Source organism: Mytilus californianus, unplaced genomic scaffold (assembly GCF_021869535.1).
Source record: "Mytilus californianus isolate M0D057914Y unplaced genomic scaffold, xbMytCali1.0.p SCAF_8, whole genome shotgun sequence".
Taxonomy (NCBI): Eukaryota; Metazoa; Mollusca; class Bivalvia; order Mytilida; family Mytilidae; genus Mytilus; species Mytilus californianus.
The window spans coordinates 26,954,806-26,976,701 of record NW_026262734.1 but is presented as its reverse complement, the minus strand read 5'-3'; the positions used below and the strand labels follow the sequence as shown (position 1 = coordinate 26,976,701).

General features: G+C 32.9%; 2 protein-coding genes across 3 annotated transcripts in view; one reads left to right on the top strand and one right to left on the bottom strand.

Annotated features, from left to right (window-relative positions):
* Positions 1–1,014: 1,014 nt before the first annotated feature.
* On the top strand, positions 1,015–20,586 carry LOC127711241 (metabotropic glutamate receptor 3-like). Of its 2 annotated transcripts, none has more exons than XM_052217234.1 (5): positions 1,015–1,192; positions 4,000–5,394; positions 6,095–7,361; positions 8,782–9,006; positions 19,558–20,586. In XM_052217234.1, the coding sequence occupies exons 2-5, from the start codon at positions 4,000–4,002 to the stop codon at positions 19,590–19,592; spliced, it is 2,922 nt and encodes a 973-aa protein (XP_052073194.1). In that variant the 5' UTR covers positions 1,015–1,192; the 3' UTR covers positions 19,593–20,586. The 2 variants fall into 2 exon arrangements, with proteins under 2 accessions (XP_052073194.1, XP_052073192.1); XM_052217232.1 differs by lacking the exon at positions 19,558–20,586 and adding an exon at positions 11,162–12,240.
* LOC127711242 (major facilitator superfamily domain-containing protein 12-like) overlaps positions 13,640–21,896 on the bottom strand; it is a 256,747-nt gene continuing 248,490 nt past the window's right edge. The window contains exon 12 of the mRNA XM_052217236.1: positions 13,640–14,510. The gene's annotated coding sequence lies outside the window, so the exon portion shown is untranslated. The remainder of the gene's footprint in view (positions 14,511–21,896) is intronic.

Sequence of the window (21,896 nt, the reverse complement as noted above, 5' to 3'; positions counted from 1 at the left end):
ATTGTTTTACATTTGTCAATTCGGGGCCTTTTGCGGTATGGTTTTTACTAATTGTTGAAGGCCGTATGGTGACCTATAGTTGTTAAACTTCTATGTCAATTGGTCTTTGGTGGAGAGTTATCTCATCGGTAATCATACCACCTTATTTTAATACTTACGAACATATAAAATCGTTTTTTCCGGAGTCAAGTGTAACGGACAATATATAACAGAGTCCTTCTTCGCCACCATTATGCAGATGATAATAAAATCTGAAAAAAAATGTGAAACGAAAGACCTTGACATATATATTATAGACACCTGTTCAAAGGGGAATATATGCTGGATGTTGTATTCTAGATGACATTTTGGTTGTTTGTGGCTTTGTGTTGCTGTCTTATTGACGTAACCTCACATCTCCCTTTATTCATGTCAGAAATACATCGACATGTGAAACGCAGTAATTATAAATATTTTTTTTTTCGTCAAGAAATGAAAAGAATAACAATTATCTGGTGTAGTTAAATACTGTTATTTTTTTTCCAAGTCGTAAAATTCCCTTTTAGAAGATCTGAGATGTAACGTTACAGCTTCTTGTCATGGAAGATAAGCCAGCACAATAAAGGGCGATAACTATTAAATATTTCAATCATTTTAATAGACTGTGCAAATTATAATATCATTTTTTATTCTTTAACATTACATTTTTTAACAAAAAATATTTCACATAAATACTTAATTCGTTTTATTTGAATACGTCAATAAAATATTTATGTATACTCAATATCAGGACATGCCTTTTAGATTCCAAATATTGTCAATTAAAATGATTTAATAATAATTTCGTTTGGATATTAAATTATTTATTTAATTCACACTCTGGATTTCATTACACTTTGCAAGGTATTTAACTGACACACTTTTAGCGCCTTAAGTGAATTGATCCGTAAATTAGGTGAATTGTATTGGTTTTCTATTTTTATACCTGGAGAAGTTGTTAGACAGGTTTTACAGCATAAATTCACACTTCAATTACTTTAAATGACAACTAGTGTAAAGGACAGAAAGAATACGAATGGACTGATATTTTTGTTATTCAGGGCTTGGTTTTGGGGGAACACTGGCAACTTGTTTTGGGATCTTACAGAAGGGAGAAGGGGGATTTCGGGTTTTGAGGGACCTTGCCTATTTGGACTGATATTGAAATTGCAAGGTAAGTTTACTTTGTTATTTTTTACCTGAGGAAATAATTCTGTTACTTAATTGATTTCTTTGGAATTCTCGAAGTTTATTTTCAAATCGACTGTTTTGTTTTGAATGTGTAAAGAAATCAATTTTTATGTTTTGAATTTCGCAAAAGCCTTTTATTAATGACAAACAAATGTTTCATTAAAAAAATGTATGAATTGTTTCCTTATATGTATTGAAAACATAAATAATTCCAAAAAACTAAGTCGACACCCACCCCGAAACTCTGCAACCATGCATGTCTGCACCCATTCCAATTCACATGTGAATTGATTTCATATAGTTATAATTGAGATCATTATGGAATAAAAATTTTGCACACATAATAGAAAAATAAAGTCTGAAAGAATAATGTTATCTGCCAGATAATAATGTTTCATGCATTTTGAAAATATGAAAAAATGAGAGGTGATCCACCCTAAACATTACAAAATCCACAAAGAAAAAGTTGTGTTGATTTGTCTGTTACTATAGAATATAATAGAAATGTTGTTTGTGGTGCCAAATTAAGAAGGAAAAAACACACGACACGTGAAGAATAAATTGACGAAAAATTACGTATTCATCTTTTTCTATCTCTTGACACATGAAGTCGTAGATAAACAAATAAAAAAAAATAGTGGATCAGCACTTCGTGCATATTAACTTTCAAATAAGGATGAATAGGGTCTTGTGCCATATGTTTTGTAAATGAAGAATTTGGTTCAAAGGGTAACTTTTAAAGGGTCAATTGTTTGGAGGATTCATTAGTTTCTTGGTCGAAAATAAGACACTCTTGTTTTCTGTTATCACGTTTTCAATTGAAATGTTGAACAGTTTGAGAAAACTCCTACAAATGGTGTATTTAAGATATATTGTTCTGAATAGGTTGTAAAACTGCACACAAAATTATTTTGGATTTCTAGAAAAATATATCAACTTGAAGGTGTAAATCATTTGATAAAAGGTCACGCTTTTTTGTTGGTAAACAACTTTTAAGGATACCAATATGACTAAAATCAGCTGTTACGATCACTGCTTTTCCATTGTCTCCCTCTTTAAGCATCTTATCCTGCCTAAAAGATTTTAATCAGATTGTCGGGAGACCGGTTTGTTTATGGAGTTGATATCATTTTTTGAAAATTAAGAGTTTCAGAGGGCTAAATCTAGCAACTTGTTAACTTTCTGAAAAAAAATCTTGAACCAAAAGTTTCTATTATTAACTCAAAACAAATGCCCGTTTTAATATTTTCGCTGATATACAAAATAAAGCCATTTTCGGGATATAATATAATTAGAGTTATAACCGTGACCCCATAATTTTGGTGACTATTTCAAATCTGATTAAAATCGTCTGGTTTGGAATGGATCGAGATGTTAAATGTGAGGCCGTGTAATGTGAGTTGATGAAGAACCCTTACAACCTTACTGAGGGGACAGTTAGTTGGTGGCCTATTCCATTGCAAAATGTATGCCTCTATCCAAAATGTATGCCTCTATCCAGCCTCTATCCAAAATGCCCCATTTTTCGATAAGCAGTACATAATTCCTGTTCTTCATCACCGTCGGTCTACCTTGAAGAGTCTACATATAGTATTAATGGTAAAAATGTTGTCGTTCTAAATAAGCACAAATATTTGCCATTGGACGTTAAGAAAGGAAAATCAATATTTTGGACAGTTACATGATCTTTAGAAAAGGTAAAAATAGGTTAATTGAGTACTCAAACCTCCCTTAGATACAGTCATAAAAGCATAAGAATATACCATATAAGTAATAAAAAGAACAGACAATAAAACAAGGAAAATACTACATTATATATTTAAAACCGTATCAACGAAAGTTCAAAGCTGACCAATCTTTTGCAGTCTGTAGAAGACTGAGAGGTTTTCCATCCCTCCTCTTCACTCAGTCCCACTTCATATATAGGTATCTTATTCCCATGTTTACCATACGAGTCTATGTGTTTTATTTTGTATTTTTATACGCTTTCGAACAAAAACAAATAACAATGTGTATACAATTTAAAATTTTCATTGTCTAAACAAGCAGAACACAAAATCAACGCAATTTTTTGTTTCTACGAAGGTCTCTTTTTTTCAGTCATTTTTTTCAATTCATATTTTTCTTTTCTGTATTGTATCGTATATCAAACTAACCAGCACGGATGTTCAGAATGCCGTACACGAGATAAGTGCGATATAAATGATAATCACAACGCTTTGCGTTAAAAGAGACAATTACATGCAAGGGAAACCAATATGCCCTATACATGTACCAAGATTTGCAAGATTTATGAGATAAAATTAGACATATGACATCTATTTGCTAATGAGATCATTCATTTTAAATAACATCTTTTATAACGATATGCTACAGTACGTATACATGTGTAATATGTACATCGTTTCATGTGAAATTCAAATTGTTTCTGAAAATGAGTCCGGTAAACATTAATGCAACAAGAACCTACAACACGGTTACACCATCACTCAGATAAAACAACAACAAAAAAATGGTGTCCAGAGGACAATATATGTACTCGCTTTTCAGTGATCGACAAGCGTCTACGCATTATCCCCGAGTTTATATGCAGACTAGTAGTTGCGAACTAATCCAAATGATACTACTTTTTTTCTCTGTCACAGAAATGAAAACTGGACAATTTAAAAAAAAATCTCATGACTTCTTTTCACATTGTTGCCTACATCGACCACAAAAGTTGAACACAAAAAACTTTAAATTAGAGAAAAAAAATGTCTGTCTGATTTCTTAATATTACATGAATTTCAGATGGCGTTATTGAAGGGTTTACTCATCCTCTGTATACTAAATGCCATTTTTGGACAAGAAGACTGTCCGGCCACCACCACACCTTGTTTCTATGAAAACATCGGATTTTATCCGTCAGGCAATAATCAAGCTAATGAACATTACTACATTGGTGGATTATTTGGTGTCCATGAGATGCCAAATGATGCTTATTCTTGTTCCAGATCCGCAATACGAGACCGTGGAATAATAAATCTGCAGGCATTCCTATGGGGAATTCAAAATATTGGTAGTACCATATCTGCAGGTGGCGTTGCGTTAGATTCATGCTCCTCCTCAGATCAAAATATCGAGAACATTCTCAGCTTTGAAACCTGTAAAGTAACACTTGGTGAGACCAACCCAGTATCGCCTAGAAACTTACTGGCATATGTAGGTCCAGACCGCAGTACACAAGTACCGGCAGTGTCGTCACTGTTGTATGAAATGAATAAAACTCATATCAGCCATGCCGCCACCTCGCCACGTTTACGTGATGGCGATACAGATTCGTTTTTCTTACGAACAGTACCGACTGACGTGAAAGATGTCCTTATGATGAAAGAACTCCTTGGCAAATTAAATGCTAGGTTCGTTATTGCAATCTATCAAGACGATGAGTATGGGATGGGATTGTTTGAGGCGTTCAATTCCACGATGTCTCAGGCTGGTGTGTGTATAGTCTACAAAGTAAAAATGACATCAACAAATATGGCGGAGATAGCTGCACAGCTCCGGACCAGAATCGCTACTAGGTATGTGGCGTTGCTAATGACATCAAACAATGTTAAAATGCTTTTTGATTATCTCCGTTCAACAAGTGTACCGTTTCCAATTGGTCAGTTTTCATTCATTGGAACATCATCGTGGGGGACTTTGACTGACGTCACAAGTGGTGGTGGCATAAGTGGTTATACAGTGCAGATTTCCGCGCCAACGTCGATAGAAAATGAAGTTAATCAATTTTACAGCTATTTAGAATCACTTAAACCAAGTCAGAATATGCGTAATCCTTGGTACGATAAATGGTGGCGATCAAAGGTCGACTGCACCACGGGAGTTCTAGCTGACTGCGAGGCCACAAAATCTTTAGTTGGAAAATCATATAGAGATGTCTATACCCCTTTTACTCTAATGGCCATTAAGGCGATAAAGAAAGGCATTGAAGCTGTTTCTCAGTCAGAGTGCGTTGGTTCAGCACAAGTCTTATGCTCCAATCTGTTGAATCAGCACAATAGAGGACAACTGATCAGAAATGCCATTATTTTAGCCACAGACAGCAATGGCCGCCGGTATTTCCAGGATAATGGTGAACTGGCTGATAACTTGGTCAACTTCAAAATTTATAAAATAGACAGTACCGGCAATTATAATGTGGTAAGTTTTCAAATAGCACGTAAAGCTCATTTTAAATTCAATTTCGATAAATATATTGAAGTTTTTAAATTTAATTATGCAAATACTGCAAGTCCGTACTGAGTATGAATTCACAAATGAAGAAACAGATAACATATAAATTAAACAACACACATACAACTTATATAGTTAGTAACAGGCATAGATAATAATTATATAAACACTACCATATGGTTATAATATATCGTTGTATTACTATACTAAAACAAGTGTAAAATATACAAAGAAAGCAACAGATGTACAATATATATAGAAGCAACAGGCATACAAATATTGTTAGCAAAACCATACAATAAATAAACTAAGCAACAGTTTTTATAGAGGCAACAAGCACAGTGTATGTAGAAGTAACAATCATAGAATAAGTAAAGTAAGTTTTCTCTGTTATGTTTGATAGAAAGCATAGTTAAAACTATGTGTATGCGACATTACACTTGGTTTAGTTATCTCTTATATTTAATCATACATGAAACTAAGCATTAAAATATTTGAAATGTTTTCCAAAGATCGGTTTATTAAGACATACGAAATGAGATCTTTCTCTATTTGTTTATAACGAAATTTGATTAAAAAATATAAAATCGGCGTAGCTAGGAGTTGTCCTCAAGTTCATAACAAAAGACATCTACCCGTCTTTTTTAATCGAAAATTTACTTTTCAGTTTGCTAACTATGATGGAAATAACTTCATTCTATCATCTGGTGCTACACCTGTCATAGATTCTCAATGTCCGAACTCCCCTTGTTTGGAATGTGGTGAGATGCCATCTACGACACAACCAACTACACGATCTCCTACAACGACCACGGTTACCACAACAACTGATATTACCGAGGGAGGGAAATACACCCAAGTTCTTATGTTGTCCACACAGGAGTTTACAGGAGTATATGCAGACCAACGAAGAGATATGTACGAATTAAGATTTGAACTAGGACATAAATGGATCATAGCGCTGGGAGTTTTGGCGGGAGTTGGTCTATTAGCTGTGCTGGTATTTGAAGTTTACATTTTATACAAATTAATGGGAACAAAAACTGGACGTCAGTGGAGAACATTATGGCTAGGACAGTTGCTTCTTTTTGGCATATTTTTATCCTATTTAGTTCTGTTTGCTTATTTACCAATCCCAACCGACGCTACCTGTGGAATCACACGCTTTGGCGTAGGACTTTCATACTCAATTATGTTTGCTGTTCTTTTGGTAAAATTGATGGTCATTTTAACTTCAAAATCAAGCGAACAATCAATTTTAGCAGATGACATTGCATCACCTAATTATCTTAAAGGCATCTATCAGTTTCTCATGTTTGTATTTGTCGTCGGTGTGCAGGTTGTCATCGATGCACAGTGGTTGATCCTTGTTCCCCCAAGGGCAGTGAAGGTTATCACAAATAATGGAGACGAGGCTTGGGTGTGCAATCACTTTACATGGGAAGCGAAAACAGGATGGAGAGATATGAAGAACTTTGTTCGGACTGGGTTCGAAAATCATCTAATTTCTCTTGTTTACATTATGTTTCTAATATTGATGAACACTGTCGTGGCCATGAGAGCTCATGGAATTATAACCAATCATAGAGAAAGCATTTTTATTGGAATTGCGTCTGGTTTCTGTATTCCGATCTGGATTGCATGGGGTCTTGTAGCAGGACTCAACCGGGAACACGACGTGTCACATGAGTTTACGGACGCCTGTATGGCATTTGGGTTGTTCATTACAGCTACCTTAGTTCTATTTTCTATGTTCCTACCAAAAGTTCGACAACTTGTCAACATGGGTGTAGAAGGCATCTATCTTGAAGACGACAGAGAATCATACTATGCACAATCTGTTATCATGGCACCACCAAGCTACAAGAGCAGACCTAACTCAGTAATATACGTCAATCATACAGATCCAGTTGTCCTTAGCAACGGCGATCCAAGTAAGAATTATCAATTTAAAAGCAACACTTAATAAATTACATGCGTCCGATGAGCTTTCCTGGATTTAACTTCACCAGGAACGCTAAAAGCCGAATATTTGAAAGCCAAGGATGTGTAAGTGTAACAGCCACTATGTTCCGTCAGTTACTTTGTTCCGGCGGAACTTTTCAACTAGTTATTTCGTTCCGATGGAACTTTCCAACTAGTTGTTTTATTCCGAGTGCAGTCGAAAAGTTCCGGAAAAAAGTAGCTAGTTGAAAAGTCCCGGAACAATGTAGCAAACGGAATAAGTTGCATTATCATGCAAATTTAGTATTCATAGTACCCTCAAGAGAGGGAAGAATACCCCCTCCTCATGTGGGTACTTTTAAAAATAAAATGGTTGATCAGTTCCGTTGGAACTTTTGGGCTAGTTTGTTAGTTCCGGTTTTGACTAATTTGGCAAAAAGGAACTTTCTAACTAGTTGATATGTTCCGTTGGAACTTTTCAACTAGTCACTTTGTTCCGGTGGAACTTTTAAACCAGAGGAAGAACAAAGTAGCTAGTTAATAAGTTCCTCCGGAACTTTTCGGCTAGTTAGTTCTTTCCGCGCGGAACGTTCCAACGTCGGAACAAAAGAGCATTTACATAAGAAACGAAACAGTTGAATAGTTATATTACTAAATTTGTCTAAAAAATAGCCAAATCCATTTATGGTCAACTTTGCCTGAGGGAGTTGAAAGTTTAAATATAGTTTCTTATTAAGTTCTAAATTAATAAACTGACAATCCAAAAAAAAAAGTTTTGTTTTAAATCATGTCAGTACGGAAGTACTCACTACTGAGCTGATGATACCCTCGGGTGTTAAACCAAACATCCTTTGAATATATATAGAATGATTAGAAAATTAGGGGGACACCACTGGGTACAATTAATGTTTATATAACCGTATATTATTATATTGCCTATAATTGCTTACATCTACTTCATTTAAACTTTGCTGGATAGTTGTCTCATTGGCAATCATACCACATCTCCTTATTTTTATAAGTATCTTCTTTTTGAAATTTAACATTATGTAAGCATACTGAATTTTTTTTAAATGCAACTCACCAAAGCTCATGTTCCTCTGTTATTGTGTATATATATGCCGACTTTGAATACCATTTACTTACTTACTTACAACCAGACTAGTAGATTAAAAAAAAACCTACAGGTGTAATGTAAAGACTTCATTGAAGAGAGGATATGTGACAAAAATGAATGAATGAACGGGCTTAAAATTACTTATTGAAACGACGTTATGAAAGTTTGTAAAAATAAAATAGAATGCTATAAGAAACGATACTTTCTACATGATACAAAATGTGTTAACAAGATTATTCATTTACCTGAGATGAGGATGTTAAAAGACCAAACAGTACGAAACAATTTTTCAGATCATTTAAAACACCCTGGGAGTATGTATAGTGGCCACAGTGCTCCAGTTTATACTAAACGACCAGAAGCAATGTATGCAACTGCAAGTAAAAGTCTAAAATTAACAAACGATTTATCTGGGAAACACCCACAACAACAAGAGAGACGACGACCTCAATCAGAGGCAGGATATTTGTATAGAAAATCCAGATCGGAAAGTGGAGGTACTGTAAGGAGTTTAAGGAGTAAGTAGTCTATAAGGGCCTCGATGGAGGTTGTTTACAGAAAAGAGAATAATGGGCAAAATATACAGAATAGATAAAAATTGACCAAAAAATATTAAAAAAAAAGAGTACAACGGGGTGCTAAAATTCAAAGAACAGAGGAAAGTTGCCTAAAAAATCAAAGAAAACAGAAGAAAGACTCCTCACCAAACATCTCGTATATATTCAAAAACATTGATAGAATTCAGGAGTTTAATCCTGTTGTTAGTTACTACGTGTGTTTTTGCCTGGTCCCCTTTTTATGGCTAACTGACGACCTGCTCCTACATGCACATTTCTTGTAAGCTAGGGAGTTTAAATAGTGTAAATTAACCCTGTAAAAATATTATATAAATACTTTAGAAAAATTAAAGAACTTGCTAAGAAAGGAATTTTCTCATGTATAATTGCTATATTGACTCAGAAAATTTCATTTTCGCTTGCATTCTCTTTCAACAGGGGATCAGCTTGCCAAACAAGGACCAGTTCACAAAATATAGTTTTAAAATCATTTAATTTTAACTATCAAATTAGAATCTGTAGAGCTCAACAAAAATCTCATGGTACAACAGTACAGAAAGTTCAAATTTTAAGAACAATACAACAAAGCATGGAGTCTAACTTTTCATCTTGTTACTAAATCTCATACATATGAAATATGTTGAATAGAACAATACAACAAAGCATGGAGTCTAACTTTTCATCTTGTTACTAAATCTCATACATATGAAATATGTTGAATAGAACAATACAACAAAGCATGGAGTCTAACTTTTCATCTTGTTACTAAATCTCATACATATGAAATATGTTGAATAGAACAATACAACAAAGCATGGAGTCTAACTTTTCATCTTGTTACTAAATCTCATACATATGAAATATGTTGAATAGAACAATACAACAAAGCATGGAGTCTAACTTTTCATCTTGTTACTAAATCTCATACATATGAAATATGTTGAATAGAACAATACAACAAAGCATGGAGTCTAACTTTTCATCTTGTTACTAAATCTCATACATATGAAATATGTTGAATAGAACAATACAACAAAGCATGGAGTCTAACTTTTCATCTTGTTACTAAATCTCATACATATGAAATATGTTGAATAGAACAATACAACAAAGCATGGAGTCTAACTTTTCATCTTGTTACTAAATCTCATACATATGAAATATTTTGAGACACTGTGCAGATTATGACACGGGTATACGTCATTAAGACAGCAACAAAACGACAAAAATAACCGAGAAGGCTGCATACGTTCTTCAACACTAACGTGAGGGTACCCAAATTGCACCTACTTTGACAGTTTTTTTCACCTACGTTTATTTACGATCCAGACAAAAAGTTTCTAATATGTGTTTATTTTGTAGATATATCCTTATTAACTATAAAGTTACATCAATTTAATTTGAATCCATATTGAATCATAGAAAAATGGGTTTGAACCGACCTCCAAACGATCCATGATTCTGTAATGCGGAGTACCCAAATTGCATCCATGCTTAAATTCACATCCGTAAAAATCAAATAACTGATGTTTTGTTTTATTTCTTCAAATATTTAGAACAATTTGACAATAGTCTATGGATACTATTCATTTTTTAAGAAATGGATGCCTACAACATATTTTCATTGCTCATTTTTATAAGTTGACTGTGTGTGGACGTCGCATGACGACGTTTTTTATGGAGTGAATACTTCATCTGTTGATATAAACTGTGAACGTTTTGTGTATATTTAGATATATTAAGCTATGTTGAAAGACGTGCAAAATGTCAAATCATAAAAACACAAATTTTGTAGCCTCTAAGAAAACTTGTTAGATTTCCGTTGCTATTTTGGTTAAATGGGTGCAATTAGGGTACTGTGATGTTAGACAGGTCTGGGTTGGTTATACAATATACCAAGCTCTTAATTGTTCAGAGTCTATAAAAGATGTAAATGAATTCGACAGAACTGTTAACTGCATTGGTTTAATGCTTTAATCATTTGTAAAAATAATGAAATCGTTTTGTTAAACTTAAGTCCTGTTTTATATATTAAAATAAAATGAGGCAAGCACTTTTCCAGACAAATTGAAAAATAGCTAAATGTAACACGCATCATTTTTTTCTTCTTTCACAGAATCACGTTCACAGACAGATCTTGGTGCTCTATGATTTTGCATACCAGTAGCCATGTGATATTCGTAGCCAATCATTTTCACGATATACAATGTGAATTACTTCCATGTGACCAGATAAAACTGAATGAGAATGTGATAAGAATTTTTCAATGATTATAGACATTTGTGTGCAATTATAATTTTGTGAAACCAATTCCATATATTGCACATTGTCCGAGTATATATCAATCAAAATGACATGTTGCATATCCATGTAGTTTGCAAGTCAGCATGTTAGGAAACAAGTGTCACCAATATTGGTGAAATATGATATTATTAAAAAAGCATTTTTTGGTCCGAGCGTACATGACTATGGTTTGATACTTCATTCCATTATTGTTAGCTTTAATCTTAGTTTTTTATTTTTTCCCCAGGAAAATGAAATAAAAGAAAAAAAATGTGAAAATCAAACTTCAGCCCCCAAATTAAATATCTACTAGTTGTAGTTAGATGTTTTATTTACTTGAGCTGACCCAACCGAAAACCTTTTATGCATGAATATAACACGTTTATTCGATAGTACTTGCCAAGTTGGCATTCACCAGTCCAATATCAATATTATTGAACCGTTTGACAACCAGTAAAATACAAGAAGATAATAGCTTTCGGTACTTGGAACACAGGCACTTGTCTAATATAAGGTATATAGGTTTTGTTTTAGAGACAAATGCCTGTGACCTGGGAGGGACAAAAAACTCATGATTGTATTTGACTTAGGTAAATAACACTTACGTAAATTCAAAAAAATAATTCGTTAGCTTATTTGTCTTTTTGTCTGTCAGGTGAAACTGTGCTTTAAAACATAAAAAAAAGTTTACTATTCTTTTTTATGTTAGCCATATTTTGTATATGAATTTTTAAGACATGTCTCATTGTTGTAGCGAGAGGGATATTTACAAGTGTATTGAGAGCTTGCCGTATATTTTTATTATGACAATATAGTGTGTTTGTATTAATATTTATATGTATATTAAATACACTTGTACATAAAATTTACATATAATTGAAATGTCTTTCTTATTAAAGTGCTACAATCCAGTGTGTAAAAATGCCTTTTAGTTCCTCCAAAGTAAAAATTTCCATTTTTCAGTAGAATACATCATTGCAACATGTAATTCCTCGAATGTTTGTATTCTTTGGACCTAAATAAACGAGATGTAAAGTCACAGAATTACTACCCGCCGGATGACTGGAGAAGAGAACTTTGCTGATTTTTTGGGGTTCATTTCTAAATGATAAAGTATCACTTGATCAAAAAGTTGTTTCCAAAAAGAATATTCTTATCAGATAAAAGTAAAGTTCAGTTTGGACATTACAAGATTACAAGTGAAGTTTTATTCAGACATTGAGAGTGTATGTTGAGTTCGATTAAGACATTGAAAGTGCAAGTTGAGTTCTGTTCAGACACTGAGAGTGCAAGTCGAGTTAAGTTCTACATTAAGAGTGCAAGTCGAGTTCGGTTCAGACATTGAGAGTGCAAGTTGAGTTCGATTCAGACATTTTGAGTGCAAGTTGAGTTCGATTCAGACATTTAGAGTGCAAGTTGAGTTCGATTCAGACATTCAGAGTGCAAGTTGAGTTCGGTTCATACTTAATTTTATGACATGTTCTTAAAGGATAACAGCTTTGTACAATTTGGTGAACAATTCAAGACGAGACAAAAATTAAAATGTGAGTGCACTGCAAAAGTTAATTATAGTCGCATTTGCTATAACTCAATTATCTCTTTAATATGTATAGTATAGTTACAATATTACATACTTCAGTTTGGTAGCTGTAATGCGTGTCACTCATTAATGGGCGTTTTTGTTATGAAATTTGTGCAAAGTGTTGATTCGTCTTGGATTTGTGAAACCGACCGAAGCATTTATACATTGTATGTGCATACATGTTACATGATTTGGTAGCATTTATATAGAATTTCAGATTTTGTACCATGCACGATATGGAACTATGGATAAGAGATAGAGTGTAACATCAGGGTATATTGCATAATTTATTAATGTTATGTAGACTTACAATCGTGTAAATTAGACAGTAAACCTGGAAAGTACGGGCATACAGGGCTTATACTTTATATTTTTACAATCATGGTGTTATTACTTCAAGATAATTTCTTTTGTGTATACTACTTCATTTTTTCTCTTGTGGTCAGTTTGTTACTCACATTTTATGTAGATAACATCCGTGGTGGTAGAAACAAAACAACACCAAATCAAATACGAATCTGAAGTGCATTAAAAACCAAACATTCCAAAAAAGTTGTACCTAATACAGCAGCTTAGGCAATCTATGCCTGGGGCAGTAGCATCGACCCAGGGATTAATAAAAATCATCAAAGACACCAGGCTTATAACTTGGTACGCCATAAGCGCGTTTCGTCTGTATAAGATTCATTATAAAAACGAGACTATAAAGTTTCAAGAACACATAAGATAAAATTATTTTTTTTTAATGGCTATATCTGACAAACAAATTCCGTCTGAACACCCGAATTAAGTTGTTATTATAGATTTATGATACTTTTCGAATTCAAGAGTATAAAAAGAGGCCTTATCAAACCTACTCAATTTTAAAAGCTTGCAAGTAAAGGAAAATGTTTACGTATATACTAGTCAACAAAAGTAACGATGTACACGCAAGTTTAAACTGCTATTCATTATCTGGTCTAACTTAAAAATCATTCAAGTAAAAACATTCATTTGCAAGTCAAAAGAACGTGATTTCAAAAATATAATCAAGTCGGAAGGTGAGAAAATACCGTGTTTTTTAACAATGGGGTCAACTTCATTTTGTGGAAAATGATGCCAAAAATCGATATCCAATTCTGAAAATGAGAATTTTGAAATTAAATATCCGAGGAGGAAATTCAAAATTAAAACCAGGCCATGTTTATGTTTGTCAAGAGTTGCGTTCAATTATAGGTTTTTAAAATTTTGGGTGAAAAAAAGTATTTTTTTTAAATTGACTGATTGCGAATACAAAATTTCGCGTTTAATGCATTAAATCAATGGTATTGACGAGAAAACAACACTCTGTAAACATTGGACCAATCCGGTACTTTTTTTTAGCTTGGTCTCGTGTATTCAATTTCAATATGTACGGAAAATCAGTAATTGGTATTGCTTCTTTTGTTGATGAGTATACTTTCTACTGCATCGTCACTCAGTTACAAAAGGAAATACTTATGATGAACAGAATGTTTGCGTTGATATCATATAAATTTGTCAATGACACCGTAGACATTGTTATTTTCATCAACTTATATCCATAGGTATACCGTTGTCCAGTATCTTCAAAATCGAAAACCTGTTTAAAGAGACATTTGGAAATCATATTAATTACAATATACAATATATATATATATATATATATATATATATATATATATATATAGAAGTCTATAAAAAGGACCAACCAGCAAATTTACTATGTACCGGATCGTCTAGAATAGACGATACTGTGCAGATAAGGAAAAAATTATATAAGTCTAGAGATTTGCACAACGATACTAATATAAGATGGTATTATACGAAGATGTTGTTAATAAATCGTGTTGACAAATATTTCGGCTTAACAAATAGCCTTCTTCGGTGTCAATTATTTTAACAATACAAATAGCCTTCTTCGGTGTCAATTATTTTAACAATACAAAAGTATTGTTAAAATAATTGACACCGAAGAAGGCTATTTGTTAAGCCGAAATATTTGTCAACACGATTTATTAACAACATCTTCGTATAATACCATCTTATATTAGTATCGTTGTGCAAATCTCTAGACTTATATATATATATATATATATATATATAATTAAAATCTTAGATAAAAGCGCCAATAATTGTCTTTAACGCAATTAATTAAAAAATTTAAAAAATCATTAATTTCTTTTCCTAGTTGAATAACTGTTACATGTAACAATAACTTGAGGGAAAACTTGGAACAAACCATTGAACTATAGCAATGTGGTCATAGTCAGGTTGCCTTTGTCAGATATAGATGAGGGTCTGGATTGGTTTTTACAGAATAGAGAATACTAGGCAAAACGTGCAAAATAAAGGGCTAAAAATATAAAGAATAGAGAAAAAACAGGCCAAAAAAATAAAATAAAGAATAGAGAATAATGGGGTGCTGAAATATAAAGAATAGGGAATAATGGACAAAATTTATGCATAATAGAAAAAAATGGCTTAAAAATTTAAAGAATTCAGAATTGAAAGACCCCCCATCCAGACCCTCATAGATGTAAAGACAATTCTTTCAGGTAAATTAAATTGTCACAGCTAACAAACTAACGCGCTTTTCTGTTTCGACGTTCATGAAGAAAGCTCGAAGTCAATAGATTACCTTGTACAAACAATTTCTAGAAAGAAAAGTCAAATCTGCCTAGGTATGAATCGAAGGAGATCAGGAGCAATTGTCATTGTTGCAGCTAGGAACCAAGAACGCAACTTTACCAAATGAAAAAAAAAACAAAAAAAAACGCTATATAAATTTGTTGCATTTTAAGCGCTGAACTGGATTTACTTTCATCAAGAACGACCGGACTCAAAAATTTGAAAGCAAAGGATATATAAATATTGAATGCCTGAGCAGCCAAATGACCACGACATAAAAAGAATAGCCTTATCCACCTAAAATTAAGTTTGCCTGCAGAGTTTGAACATTGGTTTCTTAATAATTTTTTAATTTATCATTGAGAATTTAAGAAAGGTATGTAATCATTTCAGGACAAAAGACCAGATTAATTAGCTGATGATACCTCCGAAAAAAGTGATATCAACACAAGAGACAATGCTGTAAATGTAAATAACACTTTATAAATTTGGTGCGTCCAGCGCGCTTTTCTGGATTTACCTTCACCAGGAACACTCAAACCAACAAGACAACAGACAAGACATGTAAGAAAGTGAAATAGAACTATTTTTGTCGAGCTTTTCTTATACAGTGTTGACATTACCATCCCAAATAGGTCAAACATCAAAATCGCCCCGATTTCAACCACATGTATGCCTAAGTAACATAGATCGCAGGGTTCGTCAAACTAAAAATTCAAGTCGGATATGTAATGTCAAAAGATTTGTTTTGTCGACGGATGCGCTGTATGTTTGAGGCTCCAGTAGGACCCCCTAAGATGACAAGGTCACGCTTAAAAATTGCCTCGGGTCACCAGGTCACTTTTAAGCAAATTTGAAAGCAACGGTCATCTATATAAACAGAGTTCTCGAAACCTTTTTTTAGCCGGGTGGTTATTAAAACCATCAAATCTACAAATATGGTGGTCCCAGTGAAAATTACGTGTTCCTGTATTTCCAAAAAAATGTTTGATAACAATTATTTCTATACATGTATATATATAAACAAGATTAAGCAAATATATGATTCCATATCAAATATTGATATATATATATGTATATACATATATACAATTGTACTCAAGGGCATACAAAATACCAGAAAGCATATAAAAAGAATAAAAGCACCACGAACTTTTAGTTGGACATCAGGACTATCACTACTCTCAAAATTGGCGGACCTACATGGTTTGTGGCCGACCTACAGACCAACATGGTTTGTGGCGGACCTACATGATTTGTGGCGGACCTACATGGTTTGTGGCGGACCTACATGATTTGTGGCGGACCTACATGGTTTGTGGCGGACCTACATGATTTGTGGCCGACCTACATGATTTGTGGCGGACCTACATGGTTTGTGGCGGACCTACATGATTTGTGGCGGACCTACATGGTTTGTGGCGGACCTACATGATTTGTGGCGGACGTACATGATTTGTGGCGACCCTACACGGTTTGTGGCGGACCTACATGGTTTGTGGCGGACCTACATGATTTGTGGCGGACCTACATGGTTTGTGGCGGACCTACATGGTTTTTGGTGGTCAGTACCGCAAAAACGATAAGGAAACTTAAATAACATTAAATGTTGAATGCAATGCACACATTTGACACATCCAAGTCAAATATTTCTTTTAATTTGAACCTACAAATAATCGTAAAAGGATATTTAAACAAGGTATCATTTGATTCTGTGGAATGGGAAAAATCTAAGTAAATGCACGAATTGACAACATTAGAAAGCAATCGCATTTAATAGGGTTATTTAGTAAACATAATTTACATGCGAATCCAAGAAGTTAATCGTCCGATATTGGCATAATGTATGATAATACATTTTTTGTTGTTCATTTTTAAGCTTTCTCAGTCGTTTTTAGATAACCCTATTCGTCGTCCGTTAGTTTTACAAAAATCTTCTCCTTTGAAACTACTGGGCCAAATTTAACCAAACTTGGGCACAATCATCATTGGGGTATCTTGTTTTAAAAAGTGTCCGATGAACCCGTCTGTTAACCAATATGGCTGACATGGCTTAAGATAGAACATAGGAGTAAAGTTAAAGTTTTGTCTTTTATCTTGAAAACTGCTGTAGATAGAGATAATCTAACAGATCAGAATAGTTCAGAATATTGAGCTCTACCGACTGTCTATGAAAACCACAACTGTCAGACGACTTCTTATAGGAGTTGTTGTCCATTGTTCAAGACGAATTTTACCATTTTTCCCCCAGTTTTGCCTTTCATCTTAAAAACTATAATAAATAGTGAGATAATAAAAAACCAAAACAAAAAAACGAATAACAATACAAGTTTCACAAACAATTCAACGTTGACGAATCTCGAAAACTATAAAAGATACTAGTAGATAGAAACTTTATATTTGCACTTAACTGAAGATTTTTACCAATTTTTTATGTCATTGCATTTTAGTTTGAATATTATTATAAAAAGTCAAAAAAATCACCAAGACAAGATCTGAAAATAGGTCTCCTTTTTATGGCTACCTGAAGACCTGCCTCTACATGCACACTTCTTGTAAGCTAGGGATTTTAGATTTTAAATATTGTAATCACTAAATTAACGCGGTAAAAAATATGATTTATAAATACCTAAGAAAGAACTTGATAAGAAAGGAATTTTATCATGTATAATTGTCATATTGACTCAGAAAAGTTTCGTTTTCGCTTGCGTTCTCTTTAAACAGGGAATCAGCTTGCCAAACAAGGACCAGTTCACAAAATATAGTTTTAAAATCATTTAATTTTAACTTTCAAATTAGAATCTGTAGAGCTCAACAAAAATCTCATGGTACAACAGTACAGAAAGTTCAAATTTTAAGAACAATACACAAAGCAGGGAGTCTAACTTTTCATCTTGTTACTAAATCTCATACATATGAAATATGTTGAATAGAACAATACAACAAAGCATGGAGTCTAACTTTTCATCTTGTTACTAAATCTCATACATATGAAATATGTTGAATAGAACAATACAACAAAGCATGGAGTCTAACTTTTCATCTTGTTACTAAATCTCATACATATGAAATATGTTGAATAGAACAATACAACAAAGCAGGGAGTCTAACTTTTCATCTTGTTACTAAATCTCATACATATGAAATATGTTGAATAGAACAATACAACAAAGCAGGGAGTCTAACTTTTCATCTTGTTACTAAATCTCATACATATGAAATATGTTGAATAGAACAATACAACAAAGCATGGAGTCTAACTTTTCATCTTGTTACTAAATCTCATACATATGAAATATGTTGAATAGAACAATACAACAAAGCATGGAGTCTAACTTTTCATCTTGTTACTAAATCTCATACATATGAAATATGTTGAATAGAACAATACAACAAAGCAGGGAGTCTAACTTTTCATCTTGTTACTAAATCTCATACATATGAAATATGTTGAATAGAACAATACAACAAAGCATGGAGTCTAACTTTTCATCTTGTTACTAAATCTCATACATATGAAATATGTTGAATAGAACAATACAACAAAGCAGGGAGTCTAACTTTTCATCTTGTTACTAAATCTCATACATATGAAATATGTTGAATAGAACAATACAACAAAGCATGGAGTCTAACTTTTCATCTTGTTACTAAATCTCATACATATGAAATATGTTGAGACACTGTGCAGAAAAGGACACGGATATACGTCATTGAGACAGCAACCAAACGACAAAAATTAATCAAGAGGGCTGCATACGTTTTTCAACACTAGACAGTTGTGGTTGGTTATACAATGTGTCAAGGTCTTAATCGTCCATAGTCTATAACAGATGTAAATGAATTCAACAGAACTGTAGCTACATTGTTTTAATGCTTTAATCATTTGTAAAAATAATGAAATCGTTTTGTTAAACTCTAAGTCCTGTTTTATATATTAAAATAAAATGAGGCAAGCACTTTTTTAGACAAATTGAAAATTAACTAAATGTAACGTGCATCATTTTCTTCATTCACAGAATCGCGTTCACAGACAGATCTTGGTGCTCTATGATTTTGCATACCAGTAGCAATGTGATATTCGTAGCCAATCATTTTCACGATATATACAATGTGAATTAATTCCATGTGATCAGATAAAACTGAATGAGAATGTGATAAGACTTTTTCAATGATTATAGACATTTGTGTGCAATTATAATTTTGTGAAACCAATTCCATATATTGCACATTGTCCGAGTATATATCATACAAAATAACATGCTGCGTATCCATGTAGTCTGCAAGTCAGCATGTTAGGAAACAAGTGTCAACAATATTGGTGGAATATGATATTATAAACATAGCATTTTTTTGGTCTGAGCGTTCATGACTGTATGGTTTGATAATTCATTCCATTATTGTTAGCTTTAATCTTAGTTTTTTGTTTTTCCCAAGGAAAATGAAACAAAAGAAATAATTGTGAAAATCAAACTTTAGCCTCCAAATTAAACATCTACTAGTTGTAATTGAACAAAATAATTATCTATCTGACCAGACCTTACCGAACAAACTTTAATGGTTGAATATTAAACGTGTATTCGATAGTACTTGTCAAGATGGCATTCACCAGTTTGATATTATTGAACCGTCTGACAACCAGTTAAATACAAGAACAGATTATAGATTTAAGAACTTGGAAGGAAAAACAAACATGGTTATTTTTGGCTAAGGGAAATAGCACTTCCGTAAATTTAAAGCAATCATGAATTCTTTAGCTCATTTGTCTGGTGGTCTGTCAGGTGAAACTGTGCTTTAAAATATATGATAAAACAGTTCATTATTTTTTGTATGTTAGCCATATTTTGTATATGAATTTTTAAGACATGTCTCATTGTTGTAGCGAGAGGGATATTTACAAGTGTATTGAGAGCTTGCCGTATATTTTTATTATGACAATATAGTGTGTTTGTATTAATATTTATATCTTTATAAAATACACTTGTACATAAAATTTGCATATGATTGAAATGTCTTTCTTATTAAAGTGCTACAATCCAGTGTGTAAAGATGGCTTTTAGTTCCTCCAAAGTAAAAAGTTCCATTTTGTCAGTAAAATACATCTTAGTCATGTGTTTTTCAATTGGATGTTTGTGATCAATGACCTGCCGAAAATGAGATTCCACAAAAAAGTCGCAGAACTGCTCAGTACCTTCCGTATGACCGGTGAAGTAATCTGCCCGTCATAATATTGATTTCTAAGTAATACAGTGCCGCTTGATCAAACAGGTTTTTTGTCGAGCCTGCGAAATTTATTTCGCGAAAGCGAAACATAGCGATCCTAGATTCTGTCGTCGGTGGCGGCGTCGGCATTGGCATCATCAACATTTAGGTTCAGTCTGGGGTTAAAGTTTTTATTAGACCTCAATAACTTTGTCAAACATTCATGGAATTTTATGAATTTTTGACAGGAGCTTGTTTATGACCAAAGTACAGTATCCAGAGCAAATTTTTGAAAATATGTGTTTTCATTTTTCCGTACTTTATTAATAAATGGACTTAGTTTTATTTTTACAGTTAACATTCAGATTTAGTCTGAGGTTAAAGTTTTTTAGTCATCAATAACTTTGTCAAACCGTCATGAAATGTTATTAAAATTATGACAGGAGCTTGTTTATGACCAAAAAACCGTATCCAGAGCAAAATTTTGAAAATATTTATTTTCATTTTTCCATATTTTACTGATAGATGGACTTAAGTATTTTTATAGTTTACATTCAGATTAAGTCTGAGGTTAAAGTTTTTCAGTCATCAATAACTATGTCAAACCTTCATTGAATTTTATGAAATTTGGACAGAAGCTTGTTTATGACCAAAAGACAGTATCCAGAGCGAAATTTGGCCATGAACACTTATAGAAATCAAAAGGCTGATTATTGTTATATAAACAATTCTGTGTTATAATCTGAATAATTACTTATTAATTAGTGATGTACATAAACATATGCTAAAACTTAGTAAACATTTTTAGCAATGATCAAAATATGTTTAAAAGTAATTTTCCTTACATATTATTGTTAATATTAGTTATATTCATTTTAAAAAAATCCAAATTGAATTCTTCGGCTTTAAGTAACACTTTGGCCAATCTAGACAGAATGACGATTAAATAGATTTTTAGGAGGATTATTGAGAAAAGCTTTTCACATTTGTCTTATGTGTCTTCATGTACACTTGTCTTAGAGTTGCTGGACCATTTATATTTTCTTAGATTTATTCACTTTATGTATGATAAGAGTCCCAAACAAGTGAACTTATAAACTAAAATACTATGTCTTATTTTCATAAAAATCTTTAATGTATTGCATTTGTTATTAAT